General features: G+C 34.5%; 1 protein-coding gene, 1 long non-coding RNA gene and 1 other non-coding gene across 10 annotated transcripts; 2 read left to right on the top strand and 1 right to left on the bottom strand.

Annotated features, from left to right (window-relative positions):
- Positions 1 to 1,004: 1,004 nt before the first annotated feature.
- Positions 1,005 to 9,166, bottom strand: LOC111382997 (5'-nucleotidase SurE-like). Of its 8 annotated transcripts, none has more exons than XR_002700668.1 (11): positions 8,965 to 9,163; positions 8,523 to 8,617; positions 7,864 to 7,928; positions 7,563 to 7,606; positions 7,329 to 7,406; positions 5,216 to 5,369; positions 4,709 to 4,885; positions 4,481 to 4,540; positions 4,283 to 4,397; positions 3,838 to 3,925; positions 1,005 to 1,405 (listed from the first exon to the last, which is right to left on the bottom strand). XR_002700668.1 is itself a non-coding variant. In XM_023007039.1 (10 exons), exons 1-9 carry the CDS (start codon positions 9,111 to 9,113, stop codon positions 4,287 to 4,289), a joined length of 933 nt encoding a protein of 310 aa, XP_022862807.1. In that variant the 5' UTR covers positions 9,114 to 9,163; the 3' UTR covers positions 3,669 to 3,925; positions 4,283 to 4,286. The 8 variants fall into 8 exon arrangements, 3 of the variants coding, with proteins under 3 accessions (XP_022862807.1, XP_022862809.1, XP_022862808.1); XR_002700667.1 differs by lacking the exon at positions 1,005 to 1,405 and adding an exon at positions 1,451 to 1,566; XR_002700669.1 differs by lacking the exon at positions 1,005 to 1,405 and adding an exon at positions 2,712 to 3,014 and having other exon boundaries at positions 4,309 to 4,397; positions 8,965 to 9,165.
- Positions 1,344 to 2,068, top strand: LOC111382998. The gene is made up of 2 exons (XR_002700671.1): positions 1,344 to 1,427; positions 1,884 to 2,068. It is a non-coding gene; the product is annotated as an uncharacterized LOC111382998 (long non-coding RNA).
- Positions 9,167 to 9,272: 106 nt separating the features above from the next.
- On the top strand, positions 9,273 to 9,346 carry TRNAV-AAC. The gene has a single exon. It is a non-coding gene; the product is annotated as a tRNA-Val (tRNA).
- Positions 9,347 to 15,243: the final 5,897 nt, after the last annotated feature.

Below are 15,243 nucleotides of genomic sequence, written 5' to 3'. Positions count from 1 at the left end.
TCTCACTTAAAAGCTTAAAATGTTGAAAGAAAATTACATGTACTCTTTTAAACCTGTCTTTCACGAGAGAATCAATAACAAAGGGAAACTTCATCCCATATGGACAGCACATCGTATTGTTTGTTGTAAGGAACAAAGCAACAAAATTAAGACTATTCTTTTTCCTTTAAAAGCAATTGAGAAAACTACAGGGGGATTTTTCCCTCTGAGAATCTGTGTGTAAAAGTACAAATATAATGTAAAAAAACATTGGACTCGCCAATAATTAAGGACCCCTTCAAAGCAATTTGCCAGGATTTGATCAGACACGACCACTGTAGTTCATAAAGTTAAATAGATTAGACCTCCGATTTCGATTTCGATGAGAAGTTTGGTTTTTAGTGAATTTATCATTTTGAATTGAAAATTTGTTTCTGTTTGATTCAACAGAATGAATGAACTTGATTAACATGCCAGAGAGGGCTCCTTAGCGTTCAAAGTTTAGGTTTTTAAAATCAGATTTTCTTGTCCACATGCCTGAAAGGGTTCCTTAGCGTTCAAAGTTTAAGGTTTTTAAAAATCAGAGTTTAGGAATCATCTCGAATCCAAAATTAGCTAAAATTTCACAAATAACATATTGACACGTCCATAAGAATGAAAAAAATTAATAAAACCTATACGTTTCGTGTTCTTCATTTCTTAGGTCTTTGCTGACGGCAACCCTAGTCTTACAATTGCGTGCTTCTTAACTACAAATGATATTCATTTAAATCTATTGAGCATTATTTCTTAGTAACACCTCTGCTAATTGACCCTGAGCAAGCCCGTCCCTCGAAAGAAAACAGAGTTTGAAATAGTCTTAGCTAGGCCGGTTCACCCCAAAAAAACCAAGAACCGGTCTGGTTAAAGCATGAAAACTGGGAAGAAACCTGGTTACTCTCAAAAAGCTCTAACGTGACACAGTAACAAGAGGGCCCTACTGGTACAAATGGATGAGTGAGTTCATAACACTTCACACACACCCAGAAAAGGAAATGTTTAAATCTTAAGAATCCCTAAAAACAGTATTCCAGAACCCTAACAATAATGAAAGGGACAAGTGTGAAGAAGGATAATTGACATGAATTTAAGTGTAAAAAAAACAGGTGATTGGTAGAGCAATCACTTTAACTACAAGAAGAAAAGCTACAAAGAGACATTTTACCAAGCACAAAACTTGACATGCATGTTTAGTCTGCTAGGGAATGTAAAATATTTATTAAATTGTGACCTTAACTTCACCCAAACTTCACCCTTGTCTAAGCAAACTAGCAGTTTTTTTTCTCTTATTTCCCTCCATCCTTTCACCTACCATGAGCCACACTCTATTCTCCAAATGAGGTGGCTGCAGTCCCTGTTCTCTCCACTGAAGAAGCTCTGGATTCGTCTGCACTCGGCTCGAAAAAAGAGTATGTCATCATTTCCTTTAATTGTTTACATTCACTGATTGAATAATGCTTTCTACTTCGAATTTCAGACTAATATACTTCAATATTTCCACAACCTCAGATAACATCATTAGCTTTCCATTTTTCTTCTCATTATATCCTGCTTGTGCATTACAGAGAACTGCCGAGTGCGTGTAATCACAGACAAACATGCAAGAGAATTCAAATTTTTCAAACTTTTTAGTGCCTAAACTACACGTTCAAAATAGTATATATCCTCTGTTACCTCTTATATAATCATGATTAAACTTGTAGCATGATAATATAAACTTGCATTCTGTACCTCTATGTATCTATTGATGTTCTGATTTGCATTTATGGATATACCCATACTTTGTTTTCATTGGCATTTCTAGACTTTCTTGAGAGAGCATTTACAAATCAAACTCACTGCAATTTCCTATATTGGTTTTTCAGGTAGAGGGATATACATCCTATATGAAGATATCAAGAACTGTCCCTATGAAGATGTGCATGTTCTTTGGTCCATACTAGTGGAATCACATCCACCAGCTTTGCCACCACCAAAATGATGTACTCACATACTGTATGAAGCAGGGAGATTACATACGTACCTAATAAAATTTTTACTCATTTAGGTTTTCGCTTTTCTTTCCACTTTCTAGTTTTCATTCTCTTTTGAGTGTGCTCTGTGCAGATTATCTTAATAAATTATTGAAATTATTCACTTATTCTGGATATACTGGCCCTTCGAATAATTCCAAATAGAAAAAAGATGATATTATCTAGAAGCAAAAATGAAGAATGAAAGAGCATCATGTGTATAAGAGGCTTTGTATCAAAGCATAATTTAGTAGAACTTTTCTGGGAGAGAAGGAGTTGACTGTGAAGTGTAATTCTTTTTCAAATTTTGGCTTCTTGTTGCCTAGTCCAGTTCTAGCAGTTGACATGGTAGCTTGATAGGTTATTCACAACGTTAAAAAGTTGACTGAGGTTCACAAATGAAAGCTAAAGACTGGATTTGGCTTGGGTTTTCTCTGTCCGTCCAAATAAGTTCTGAATTTTTAGGAAATAACAAAGTCCGTACAAAAATTATTCAAACAGAGAATAAAATTGCACAGAATTCCAGTAACAATGCATGAAATAACTTCAGTTCTATATTTTATATAGAAACTATTTTAAAGATAAATGGAGGAAAGGCAAAATACAAAAAAGTACTTGCAGCAACAATGAAGTGAGCACTAAGGCTTGAAGAATTAAAGGCAGGATAAAATCATGAGCTCATCAGCATAAATATATGTTAATATTAAGCCCCTCTTGGGCTATATTTCATTGAAAATGCATTTATTCCCTCTCTTCTTTCCAACCAGACATTCTCCAATAAAAATAATATTACACGAAATTTCAAAACTTTTCCTTCATTTTCAACCACACATTCTTCAAAAAATCACTATTCCAAAAATATTTTTCCCCAACATTTGATTTTAATGGAGCCCAAACAAGGGCTAAGCAACAAAACTTGTCAAAAGATTGTGAAGGGAAATGAGAAATAATGAAGTGTGTCAACTCATTGATGGGCATGACATTCTGCAATAACAAAAATGCAACTGATCAACTTAGTATTTTCCTGTAGTTAGCAATAAACTTATACTACCCATTGTTCTTTTAGGGTTATCTGGAACAAACGAGAAATGCCATATAGGTCTCTTCTTTTCTGATTAGTCATAATTAAAACAGGAACATTGTCAGCAAATGCTGTTATGAAACATGGAATTATATTCCCCCTTCAATAGAAGATCACAACCTAGTTTTACATGATTTATATATTTAACTCAGTTAAAATAAGATTTTTTAAGTTTGTGTAAATATTTGTAACTGCATTAGTAGGATGCAGTAAATGTTCTCTTTGTTTCTTTTTCATTTCAACAGAAACAGGAAATATAGTTACTAACATTTCACTAGTTTTCCAACATGAAATAGAAAATCACAAACTATACAGGATTTTTCTAATTCTCTCGACAATTAGATGTCTCTATCCATGAAGTTGTATTAAAATGAATGTGGCTATTCCCATGGTAGTTTCGTGGAAACTTTGATGCGTTACCCTGTCAGACTTGTAGAAGATCAGTCTATACAAAATTTCTTCTTTTAAAATTAATAGTATTAGCATGCTTCACTTGAATACCATCGAAGAATTATTAGAAAAAGATGAAACGAATAAAATACGTATTCAAAATTTGATTTTCCAGAATATCACTAATCATTATAAATATAACCATAAATGTTTTACACCAAAAAGAAACATGTACCCCACCCCTACCACCTCCAGTGCGTTCATGAGTGTCCAGCGAAGGTTTATGGAAGAAATAATGCATAAATGATAAGGCGCGCTGAGCAGGAATGATGATACCTCATGAAAGTACATCAAAATGCAAGATCATTGACTATTACCATACAGGGATAATAACGCCATCCTCATCAACATCTATCTCTGGAGCCTGCACAAGATAACATGTTAAGCCAAATGAATATAAATTGATCAGGAACATAATCTTAAGCATAGATATCTACTGCGAATCTCCACAAGTTTAGATTAGAAAAGAGTACAATCCCAGAAGCTTTCATTTGTTTTAATCATTATTACAATGTTTCGTGTTACTTTAGCCTCGAAACTTTAAATCTATGTTATAATACTATAACTACAGAGAAGCTACTAAGTTGGCAGCTTTTGATATTGATAAAAACATGGTATTCAATAAGAAGATACTCAAAAATGCATAACAGATAAAATAAGCAAGTTGATTCAGAATTTTTCCTTGAAGGTTCTATAATTCTATTTGAAAGAGATGACTTACATCATTATAATGCAGAAGAAAAGTACCGTTCAGTAACACCTGGAAGCCATTCTTTAAAGTATGCTTCAGCGTCTAACTCTGCATGAGACAAGGCACCTAGAGGAGTAATAGTTATCTGCAAGAACAAATTAGTGATAATTAACTATGGGCATTCCTCTTCCATCACTGGCTATGAAAAATAGAACGCACTAAACGTACATATCCTTCTTGAAGGGAACAGTAATCTGTATCTCCGTCTTCCACGTGTGATCCCCTAAGCTAACGCATGACACGGCAATTTTCCAATTAAAAACTCAGAAAGAGGAAGATAATGCATAAATGCATAGCAAGTAGACTCGTGCAGAAACCACAATTTGATGCATAAGTTCTAAAGGAAAAAATGCAAACTTTAAAAATGTACAAGAAGCTAAAGAGAAGGAATCACACTTGTCTCTTGAACAGAAGATGGTCGTGTGGTGCACTTGAAGCATTGGACTCAAAATTTGATGATGAATTCATCTCCATAGTCATCGTTGATAACATCTTTCCTCCTTGAGCATCAGAAGTAACTTGCTTCCATCCCATTTTCACAATACTCTTACCCTGCTTAGTTTGCCGATAACCCTATTGGAATTAACAAAACAGCACTTAGCATCTTCTTCTGCATGATGATCACAATTAAAAATTAGAAAATTAACAAGAAGCATGTCATAAACTCAATATGTTCATTGTTAAGTCAAGGCAAAGGAAGTGAAAAGAAAATGGAGCGCAGTACTAAAAGATCCAAAGTGTTGAGAGACAAGCTGAAGAGAACAATCTACAAATAGAAACACCAATTTTCCACTGTTTGGATCAATGGTGAGACAGATTGCAGGTGCAAGACACCAAATCTGCGACATCTTATCTTGATGAATTTTGAGTCAATTGTTGTGCCAAAGAAAACCAACAAATTACCTTATGACAGACAACATTTGTTGGCACATCTATATTCAGAAAACAGTTTTGAGGATAAGTTTTTTTCTTGATTTCAACCATTATTGAGCTGATTATTGGTAAGCAAGCCTCTGCAGCCAGTATGAAGTCATTGACATTACTCCTCCCTCCAGCCCTGGCAGTTAGCAATGCAAGTAAGTCATACATTTTAAGTTGTCTAGCAATCCCATCCTAGCACAATGCATCAGATGAAAAGTCTTACAGTTGTTTTTAGATCAACCAGTAAATTACATATTAATCTAATTTAGAAGTACACGCATAAATGTCACCCTCTTATTATATTTGTATCGTCAACTCATTTACCTATCATAAATGATTTTGATGGTAATTACAAAGCTAGGCAGTGCTATTAGCCCACCTAAGGAGGAACAGACGTGGTCTGTTTCATCCTTTCAGTGCCAATCTCATAAATCAACAATAGTCTGCATATCTTATAGAAAACACAACTTTCGCAGCTTCGATTTGGAACTTCAAATACTTTTCTGAATCATCAGTCAATTCATGGTTGCTGATGGCTCTGTAATATGAACCTGACTATTTCTGCTTTTTCCATAGGCTGAGATTAAGTAGAGAAACTCTTGGATTCAACAGCCTGGACTATCCGCCAAAGATTCTTGTCATTTGAGCTAAAACTATGTTCCAAAATGAATTTACATTTTCCATTTATTCGTGATTATTCTTTCTAAATGAAGTATCAAATTAAGAAACCATAATTAAAAAATTTTAAGCCCCTGTTTGGCCCCATTATTTGAGTTTATGATGGGAGGAATAGTGTCTTTTTTGAAAAATGGATCGTTGTAAAAGAATGAAAAGTTTTCGATTTGTGTGTAACATTATTTTATTGAAGATTGTATGGTTGAAAATAGGAGAGAGAGAAATTCAAATTAAATTGAAGAGTTTCAAAGAGGGTCAAACGGGGTATAAGACATTAATTAGACCAGCTATATTTTATTATATTAAATGTTTGGGCCATTAAAAGGAATGCTTGTAACATGCACAGAACAGAAAGGAAGATGTTAACATGGAATTGCTACCATTCTAGAACAGAACATTTAGAAATAGAAAACGAGGATATAAGCCAATTAGTGGATGCTGTACTAGTTAAGGATAAATTAAGGGAATTACATATTAGGCTGTAGGGCATATCTTGAATACATCTAAAGAAACTCCCACCTACAAGGGCTATGCGATTCTCATAGATGGGGAGAAGTAGGTCAAATGACCTTCTCTGAGGTGGTTGCAAAAAGATCGAATTTTTGCATCTAGATCAAAAGGAATGGTGAAAATTACCTAAGTCCACTGAAAATATGGTTTTGCCAGTTGACGCATAGTTAAAGGTGTTGGTTAGCTACTATCAAGGGTGTTGTATAGACCCCCTGATTTGATTAAACAACATATCATTATCTGAAAAAATTGCTAATATTGATTCTTTGATAATCAAAATGAATTGATTCATTCAGGCCCTTTCGCCTACAATTATTGTGTGAAAATGAGTTTTAGAATAGTGAATTTTTGGAGAATGTGTGGTTAAAAATTAGAAAAATATTTGGATTTACGCACAAAATATTTTATTGTGAGAATGTGTGGTTGAAAATGAGTTTGAGGAAAATTGAAATAATGGTAGACAAACAGGGCTCAATAACTTAAGTATAATTCAGTTATCATATTTATTCCACATGATATAAGGAGGGTAGATAAAAACTTTACTAATCAATTGAGTATGATTTAAGAGTCATATGCATAATGCCTTATTAGAAAACAGCCAAAGGTGGTCAATCTAAAGTTATAGAAAGAAAAATGAGACAGAAGTATTTGCTTTAAATTTATAGAGAGATAACTAACCTTGTATAAAGTACTATGAAATTCTCTTTCTGTGATTTTACCTCCTAAGAAACTACCCACAAACTCTATTTAGATAGGATTTCAAAGACACTCCATCTAGATGCGTAAATGCAAACACATGAATGTATATTCAAGAATATGAAAGCAATGAACATGTAAGTATGACAGTACGTGAACTGTTACTAGGACCTAATGGAAACATGAATGTAAATTTATGCGAATAATTCTCTACCAGTCATATGATATAGATACAGATGGTACACCATTGAAAAAAGCTTCCCGAGCACCAGCTACCGTCCCTGAATATAACCTGCATTTGCAATAAGATGTCCAGTCAAAAGATGCACAAGCATAGATAAGTGACTGTGATCAATAAATGAATACTAATCTGTTTGCAAATAAGCTTGTGGTATTATTATTATATATATCCACAAATATGAAGCCAAATCTAGTTTAGGTTACTAACACATGATAACCACAGTTACTACCCATATTGATGCCACTAATCACCTGCAAATCAGAGATAAAGAAGTACGTAAGCAATTCTTTCATACTAAAAGCACATGAAAAGATCTGTAATGAGAGCACTATATTGTTTGAAAGATTTAAGTGAAAAAGGATAGTAGCCAATAAATTGTTGCTCTTTAAACTGCACAAACAAATTGGCAAAGAAATTGCTATTCAACGTCCACCTCTGTTTCGGCCCATATAAGGATGACGAAAAGTATATACTATATAGTATAAACATCTCCATTATGAATATTTACCAGATCAGGTATTGAAGGGAAGAGCGCTTTTGAAATTCCCAAAGATGTACAGTCAGCGGGAGTTCCTGCAAAAAAATATGGGAAGATAAGTAAAGCAGAAACAAATGCAAAAAGCATGGCAGGAAATGGATAGCAGATTAGAAAAGAATGTGGCAAAGGACATTTGTATCCAGCATTAGCATTATCTGATTAACATTATGTTGGAAACAGTATCATCCCTCCACCTCAAATGATAGGGATAAACTTGATAAAAATGTGACAGGAAAGAATATTCTTATACATAATCATGAGTGAAGTATAGAATCACAGTAAGTAAAATTTGCTGTCTTAACAAGTCAGTCATGCCCTTATTAGTTACTATTGAGCCATGAAGCGAGAAGGCAACATATGGAACTATCATGCACTATAATGTCAACCAAATAAAGCAAAGAATGCTTTTACATCTAAAAGAAATAAAAGGAATAGAAGACCTATGAAAAGGTCTTGCAAAAGAAATACTTTACATCTTTTCTAAGCACTGCTCTACCAAAAGAAGAGAATATTTGGAGTTTCTCTACATCAAGATGGCTTAGAAAAAATCATACAAGGCGTTTTCTTTATTTTTTTGAAGATTTTCTATCATCAATAAGATCCAAGAGATGCAAATGACAGAAGCTGACCAGAAACTGCAAATGAAGTAGCTCCACTGATTTCCACCGGCTTAACTGAAACAGCACTTCGCCAAGTAATGCTATGACTAACAGCCGACTTTTCGCTGGGAATCATAAAACAGAAAAAGCGTAAAGAAATAACATGAGACATCATTCAAGGCATTCTCCAAAATAAAATATGGATGTCGAAATTTGAGATCACTTCTTATAAACCAGACTATCATCCAAAGAAATAAGCACAATGCTTTTGCACATATAACTATAGTATTTCAAAAATATAGCTTTTAGGCCGTAGAAACATGGATAAACACAAGAGAACTCTAAGGCTCCCAATAAAGCAACTAAGCTACATAATTTACATTTAACCAGAAATTTAAATTATTTAATGCAAAATTAGACAGATGAATATAAAAATACACTAGACTCATATTGTTAATGTACATATACATACGAGTCAGGGGCACAGACAAGGATATTAAAGCGGTTAAAGGAGAGGAGGACATGGACGAGAGCACGCAACCCTGGGGCATCGATTCCATCGTCGTTAGTCACCATCACCGTCGGCCGATCGCCGGAGAGCATTACGCCATTTTTCTCCATTTTCCTTTCAAAATGAAACTTCTTTTTTGCTGAAAAGCAATTCAAGCCCCTTTTACAATTTATGTTAATACATTTTACACGTTGTATCAAATCAAAAGCTACTAAAAATGTTATTTTCAATTTCCACAGATTCAATAAAAATCGCAACAAGTAGCATAAGGTGTCGTGGTGTAGTTGGTTATCACGTCAGTCTAACACACTGAAGGTCTCCGGTTCGAGTCCGGGCGACGCCATTTTTTCCTGCTTATTTTTTAAAATGAAATTTCCAGATTAAGAAATTATTTTATTTTACTAAGCAATTATTACCATTTTTACTTTCTCGAACTATTTGAGGATGATCATTTTTGTAGCATTTAAAAGTAGTTTCGGGGTTCAAAAAAACGTATTTTCATCGTAATTAAAAGTTAATGAAATTTCTCTAACCAAAAATTTCAGAAAATATTGAAAATTAAGAATACATTAAAGTGTTACAATTCTGATTTAAATTTTACAACTTGACATACAAACACGTGAAATTTCAATTAAAAAATGAACGAGAAACGGTTTGTATATATCATTCTGCTTAGGGTACAAAAAATTATATTATGTCTGCATTCTATACATATTTCGTTTTTAACAGTACCTTCTAATTTTTGTTAATAATTTATTAGATGATTGGTTCACTTCTAAGGACCTGTTTGGTATCTTCTCTGTCTCTCATTCCCCCTCTTCACTTCTCTTTGACAGTGACATTGGTGTCTTTTAAATAATGAATTACCATTGCTTTTATGTGTCAATTTTGGAGCTGGGCGAGGGAAAATTTCTGCTGCATCTATCAGGTAAAACGATTCGTGAGTTTCACAACAACAAAAAATCAATTTTCAAGGCATTTTCCGGAACTATTGATTTTAAATTGCTTCGGGAATAATTGATATTGCATTCCTTTCCAACGCTGCTTTTGGAGTTGATTAGTCAACTCGATAAAGTTTTTCCTATACATGGCTTAGTTTCTGTTTTGACTACTTGGGGCTGGCATAACTTCAATCTTTTGTTGTGTTCCTATTGTTAACCAGCCTTTCCTAGTTCTTGAAAATGTGTTAGGAGTATGATTCAAATATGAGTCTTTTAAAGAAACGTATTTGACTTAGACTAAGATAATATTAATTTAGGGCTTCAAGGAAATTAAGTTGAATAAGGAAACAAAATCTTATTGAAATTGAATCTCCTAATTGTAGTATATTTTAATGCGTTTTAGGATTCTTCTAGTGTTGACCCATAAATACAAGGATCCTCTAATCAATTTGTAGAGATTGACATAGAAACAGTATTGCTAGTATGTCTTGTATTCTCCATATTGTTGATTCAATAAATATCGTTCCTCTACGTTAATCATTTTGTTCCTCTTTACAATTTAAACTTTGTTTCGTGGTGTGATCTTATTTACTTCAATATTGTCATATAATCTCGTTCCTTAAAATTCGATTTGGAATCAACGTGTATTATTGGAGCTTTCGTCCCCCAACAAGTGGTATTAGAGCTAGACTGTTGATTTTCTGTGAATTGATTGAGATTTTTTCCGAGATGGTTGGGTTGAAGTATGATATACCGCAATTAGATCGCAATACAAAGTTCTCGTTGTGATAAGTAAAGATGAGAGTTATTCTGACACAATTGGATTTGGACAATGCGTTGTTAGGTTTTGAGAAAATGCCAGCTGATTAGACAATGGAGGAGAAACAACGGAAGGATCGAAAGGTTGTGTCGTTGATTTATCTTCATCTATCTAACAACATTCCGTAGGATGTCTTGAAGGAGAAATGGCGACTGTTTTGTGGTTGAGGTTGGAGCAACTGTGTATGACTAAGAGTCTTAAAAGTAAACTGGCTTTTAAGCAGAAGCCGTATTCATATCGCACGGTAGAAGGATAGTCGTTGGAAGACCATGCTGCCGTGCTCAAGGAAATAGTTGAATATCTGGAAACGTTGGAGGTTAAGTATGATGAAGAGGACCTTGCTTTGATCATGTTGTGTTCGCTGTCTGAGACTTATGCGTCGTTTCGAGATACTATCTTGTATAGTCGAGATACTTTGACTATAGAAGATATCTAGATGCTTTGCACTCAAAGGNGCAAAAAAGTGATATTGACCGTAGTATTTGATGTGGAGTCTAAGCTTGACGAGGAGTGGATTCTTGATTCAGCATATTCATACTATATGTGTTTCAGTATGAATTTATTTCAGACATATGAGACTGTTCAGCAAGGTGGAGTTGTAATGAAAAACAATCAATCTCGTTGTATTGCTGGGATCAATCAAGTCAGATTGAAGCTGCGGGATAAAACATTTAGAACAATTGATCATGTTCAACATATTCCTGACCTGAAAAGGAATCCCATTTCTCTGAGTATTTTGGATGTAAAAGGGTATAAATTCTCTGGAGAAGGTGGAGTCTTGAATGTCCGAAAGGGAGTCCGAGTTATACTTGAGGGATGGAGAAGATCCCAATTGTCCATTTTGCAGGGGATTGTAGCACCGGTTAGGAGACATTTGGACAAGTTTAGTATCGTGGTGGAAGTTCAATTTGGTACAGTACCTCTTGTGTTGGGCTTTAAGTCAATTCAGAACACTGCTAAGGAGAGCATCGGTGATTCCACTTTACCACTAATTTTCAGCGGGTACACTGTGATCAATTACCGGGATAGGACTCAACGAGCATAGGTATGATGGTGTTAGTAATGTTTGGAATGCTTTTAGGGATGTTGAAGGCGACAGTTTTAGCAAGGACCTTCTGATTAAGCATCTGTTTGGTTTTTGCTACAGGGTGTGCTTCGACTCTGTGTGATCAACATTAATTCCTTGGTGGAATTGGGAGCCCTGGGGATTGGGTTTAGGTATTGATTGTGGAAGCCGGGTAGAGGACAAGTGTTTGGTCTATTTGGAGTGGTTACAGTGTTGAGGAGATTCGGCCAGTTAATTTTGATGCAAATAGATTTGAAATCTAGGAGTTTTGTTCGTCATGTTGTCCCTTCTGCTCCTTCATCTCATCTTTCAGTGGATAGGTTGGTATGTTCGCCCCTACCAGCTCCTTGGTAGAGCTTATTTATGATTTCGTGCCGAACCTGGTAAACGAACAAATAGGTGGTACCTGAACGCTTACGCTTACTGCTCTTCTCAAGTTCACCTCTTTTCTTGGCTGCCCTGAGGCGTTGCACTGAAATTTGAGTTAAGGTGGAGATTGTTAGAAGTATAACTCGAATAGGAGTATTTTGAAGAGGCGTATTCGACTTGGACTAAGAAAATATTAACTTAGGGCTTCAAGGAAATTAAATTGAATGATGAAACAAAATCCTGTTAAAAATCCTGTTAAAATTAAGTCTCCTAATTGTAATATATTTTCTTGCCTTTTTGAATCTTCAGGGGTTGGCTTATAAATACAAGGCCCATCTGGTCAATTCGTAGAGAGTAACATAGAAGCAGTATTGCTAGTCTGTTATGTATTCTCCATATTGTTGATTCAATAAACACCGTCCCTCTGTTTTAATCCTTTTGTTCCTCTTTACAATTTAAACCTTATTTCATTGTGTGATCTTGTTTATTTATTGTCATATAATCTCATTCCTTAAAATCCGATTTGCAATCAACGTGTGTTATTGGAGTTTCCGCGCCCAACGGAATGATTTTGACATTGACTGGAGAAGGCCATAGGGGATGGAAAGTGAGTTGAGACGACATGTTAGAGCCAGAGTAGAATAGTAGCCTAGTGGTTTTAGGCAACAAATTTTGTCAATTTTCACCTGTGAACACTTTGTGTAGCTTTCCATAATGTACATATTTTCATTATTTTCTCCGATTTTTGCTGAGAGAATTTAATTACAAATTAATCACATTTTTTAGGGAATGAGAAAATGATGTCCTCCCTCCCTCGCCCAAACATGACTTTACCACAACCTGGTTTAGAACCTACATTTTTCCATATCATCTTGACTCGTTTTCTATGTCAAACATGCCTATAACTAAAAGTGAGTTTGGCTCGTTTCTGCATGAAAAACTATATTACTCGTGTAATTCCGACACAGTTTACTAGAACGAAATACCCCATTGCATCAAATTCACTTTTGTTTTTTGTTTGTTTTGTCTTCATTGGTAACTAATGTTAGTATGGCTGTGGGTTCTAACAATCAACTACAATATTTTGTCTAAGAATATTGACTGTTCATTATTTATACGAAGTCGTGTTGATTTTAGGAATGGCAATAGGACGGATATGAGACAGGTTGACCATTCTCACTCACTTCCCATCGAGTATTTTCATTACCTTATCTTGTCCCCATACCCGATTAAAGCAGGATAATGGCGGGTTCCTGCTCCATTTATCGCCCCGTTTATTTATTTATTTAATTTTTTGCTTTTATTTTTTTATATCCTTGGTTAGTAAATATTATTACTTTTTTTAAAAAATTTATTAAGAACTACTCGTGTTCTTTCTAAAAATGATGATTACTTTTGTCTGATAAAAAACTTAAACTTGAAATTAACTTTAAACGAGGCAACAACTATGTTTCTCGTACCCGCTTCGAGAAAATGACCCCCTCCCTATTTATTCGGTTAGGTAGGTGATCCCCAACTCATTTGGGACGAGGCCCGTGGAAATCAATTTGAACAAAATTTTTGCCATCCCTAGTTGATTTAATCAATATACCTAGTTATTAAAGGAAAAAAAAACGACTTTGAAAAAAGTAATGAAGCAATTTAGAAATTTTATCTCAAGATTATTAGATATAATATCTACGTAGAGTNAACTTACAGTAATCAAATGGAAGTAAACAGACTTTCCCTCCAGTATGCTTTTATAGATGCTTTGCATGTACTTAATCAATCTTCTGAATCAAGTAAAGGTTTAAAATATTTTTGAAATCATTTGGGTCCACAACTGCTTCCGCAAAAGGTTTTCCAATTAAGGTTGCATTTCTCACTCTAGAGAACTAACCGTGTTTCCACAGACGCTATCTCACAATATCTAGAGTCTCTGTTTTCACCTCTATCAAAACTCTTTTCAGAATCAAGTTCTTACTCGGAACGAAATTTTAAAAGATAACTCACACACAAGATGCTACAATTTTGTTAGAAAACTGTCTTTTTTTCCCTAAACCATTCATCAAAGACGGGTACTTTGGCATGGCTAACATCCTTTCAAAATCAATGTTTGAAAATCTTTTAAAATCTCTATCTGTACTGCCGAGGAATAATGAGAAATTTGACGAAATCCTTTTATGAAGGATTTGTTGAACATAACAAACTTTACTTTGATATTCATAAATTGAAATAATACATGCTTGCAATCTATATTTACATACATTTGGTACTCACCTTATAAAGTTTAGAACTCCATAAGTGATTACCTTATTATACGCTTTACTATCTTCAAGCTATCTAATATTTTTCTGAATACAAGTGGTGTATACAGATTACAAAAGATATATCTCTAAGATGTGTTTCCTCCGAGTGTTTAAGAGATAAGTTATTTCGAGATCTCTTCCTTCTTCCTCCTTGCCTCCTTTTATAGAAGCCTCTGGGAATCTTATATTGACAGGTGTTTTCCTCCTTTCTTTGTTGGGTAGCTAGGCCATCTTATTTCCACCGATTTTTTCATTATCTTCTTGTTAAGTGGACCTCTCCTTTTGAAATTATATGCCTTATTTTTTGGGTTTATCTGCCCACTTGTGACAAATGGTGGGGAGTAGTTACAATTATGGAGACTTTTCTTGCACTATCTTCTGTCTTTTAGTAGCCACTGTTTTTCTTTAATAGATTTTTTTATTAAAGTAGTGATAAATGGCTACTTTTGTCACCATCACTTTTCCATTTTCGAATCAAAGAATTCTGGAGGGAATTCTCCACTATTAAGAGATGCTTAACTCATATATTCAACAACACAGTATTCACAATGGTGATCACTGTAGTTCCAAAGTAATTTGCATAGTTCTTTAGCCATATCTTCTGATCTATGCACTTGGTTAGAAATAACCTTGGTGGTCATCCTTGCATTGGAATAGATAATATGATCTTCAGATGGATAAGCCCATATTTTTTCTTTCTCAGTAATTATCTGAATTACATGTTCAAATATCTCTTTGTACCATTTCGCTCTTCTG

The sequence above is a fragment of the Olea europaea genome, unplaced genomic scaffold (genome assembly GCF_002742605.1).
Source record: "Olea europaea var. sylvestris unplaced genomic scaffold, O_europaea_v1 scaffold2599, whole genome shotgun sequence".
In the NCBI taxonomy this organism is placed as follows: Eukaryota; Viridiplantae; Streptophyta; class Magnoliopsida; order Lamiales; family Oleaceae; genus Olea; species Olea europaea.
Note: the sequence above shows the minus strand (reverse complement) of the source record. Positions and strands in the feature narration are given on the sequence as shown.

Coding starts and splice junctions, on each gene's coding strand:
- LOC111382997 (XM_023007039.1), bottom strand. CDS start 9,113: ATGGAGAAAAATGGCGTAATGCTCTCCGGCGATCGGCCGACGGTGATG. Junction 8,618..8,964: donor CTTGTCTGTGCCCCTGACTC/GTATGTATATGT, acceptor TATGATTCCCAG/CGAAAAGTCGGCTGTTAGTC. Junction 4,398..4,480: donor GTTCCCTTCAAGAAGGATAT/GTACGTTTAGTG, acceptor TTGTTCTTGCAG/ATAACTATTACTCCTCTAGG.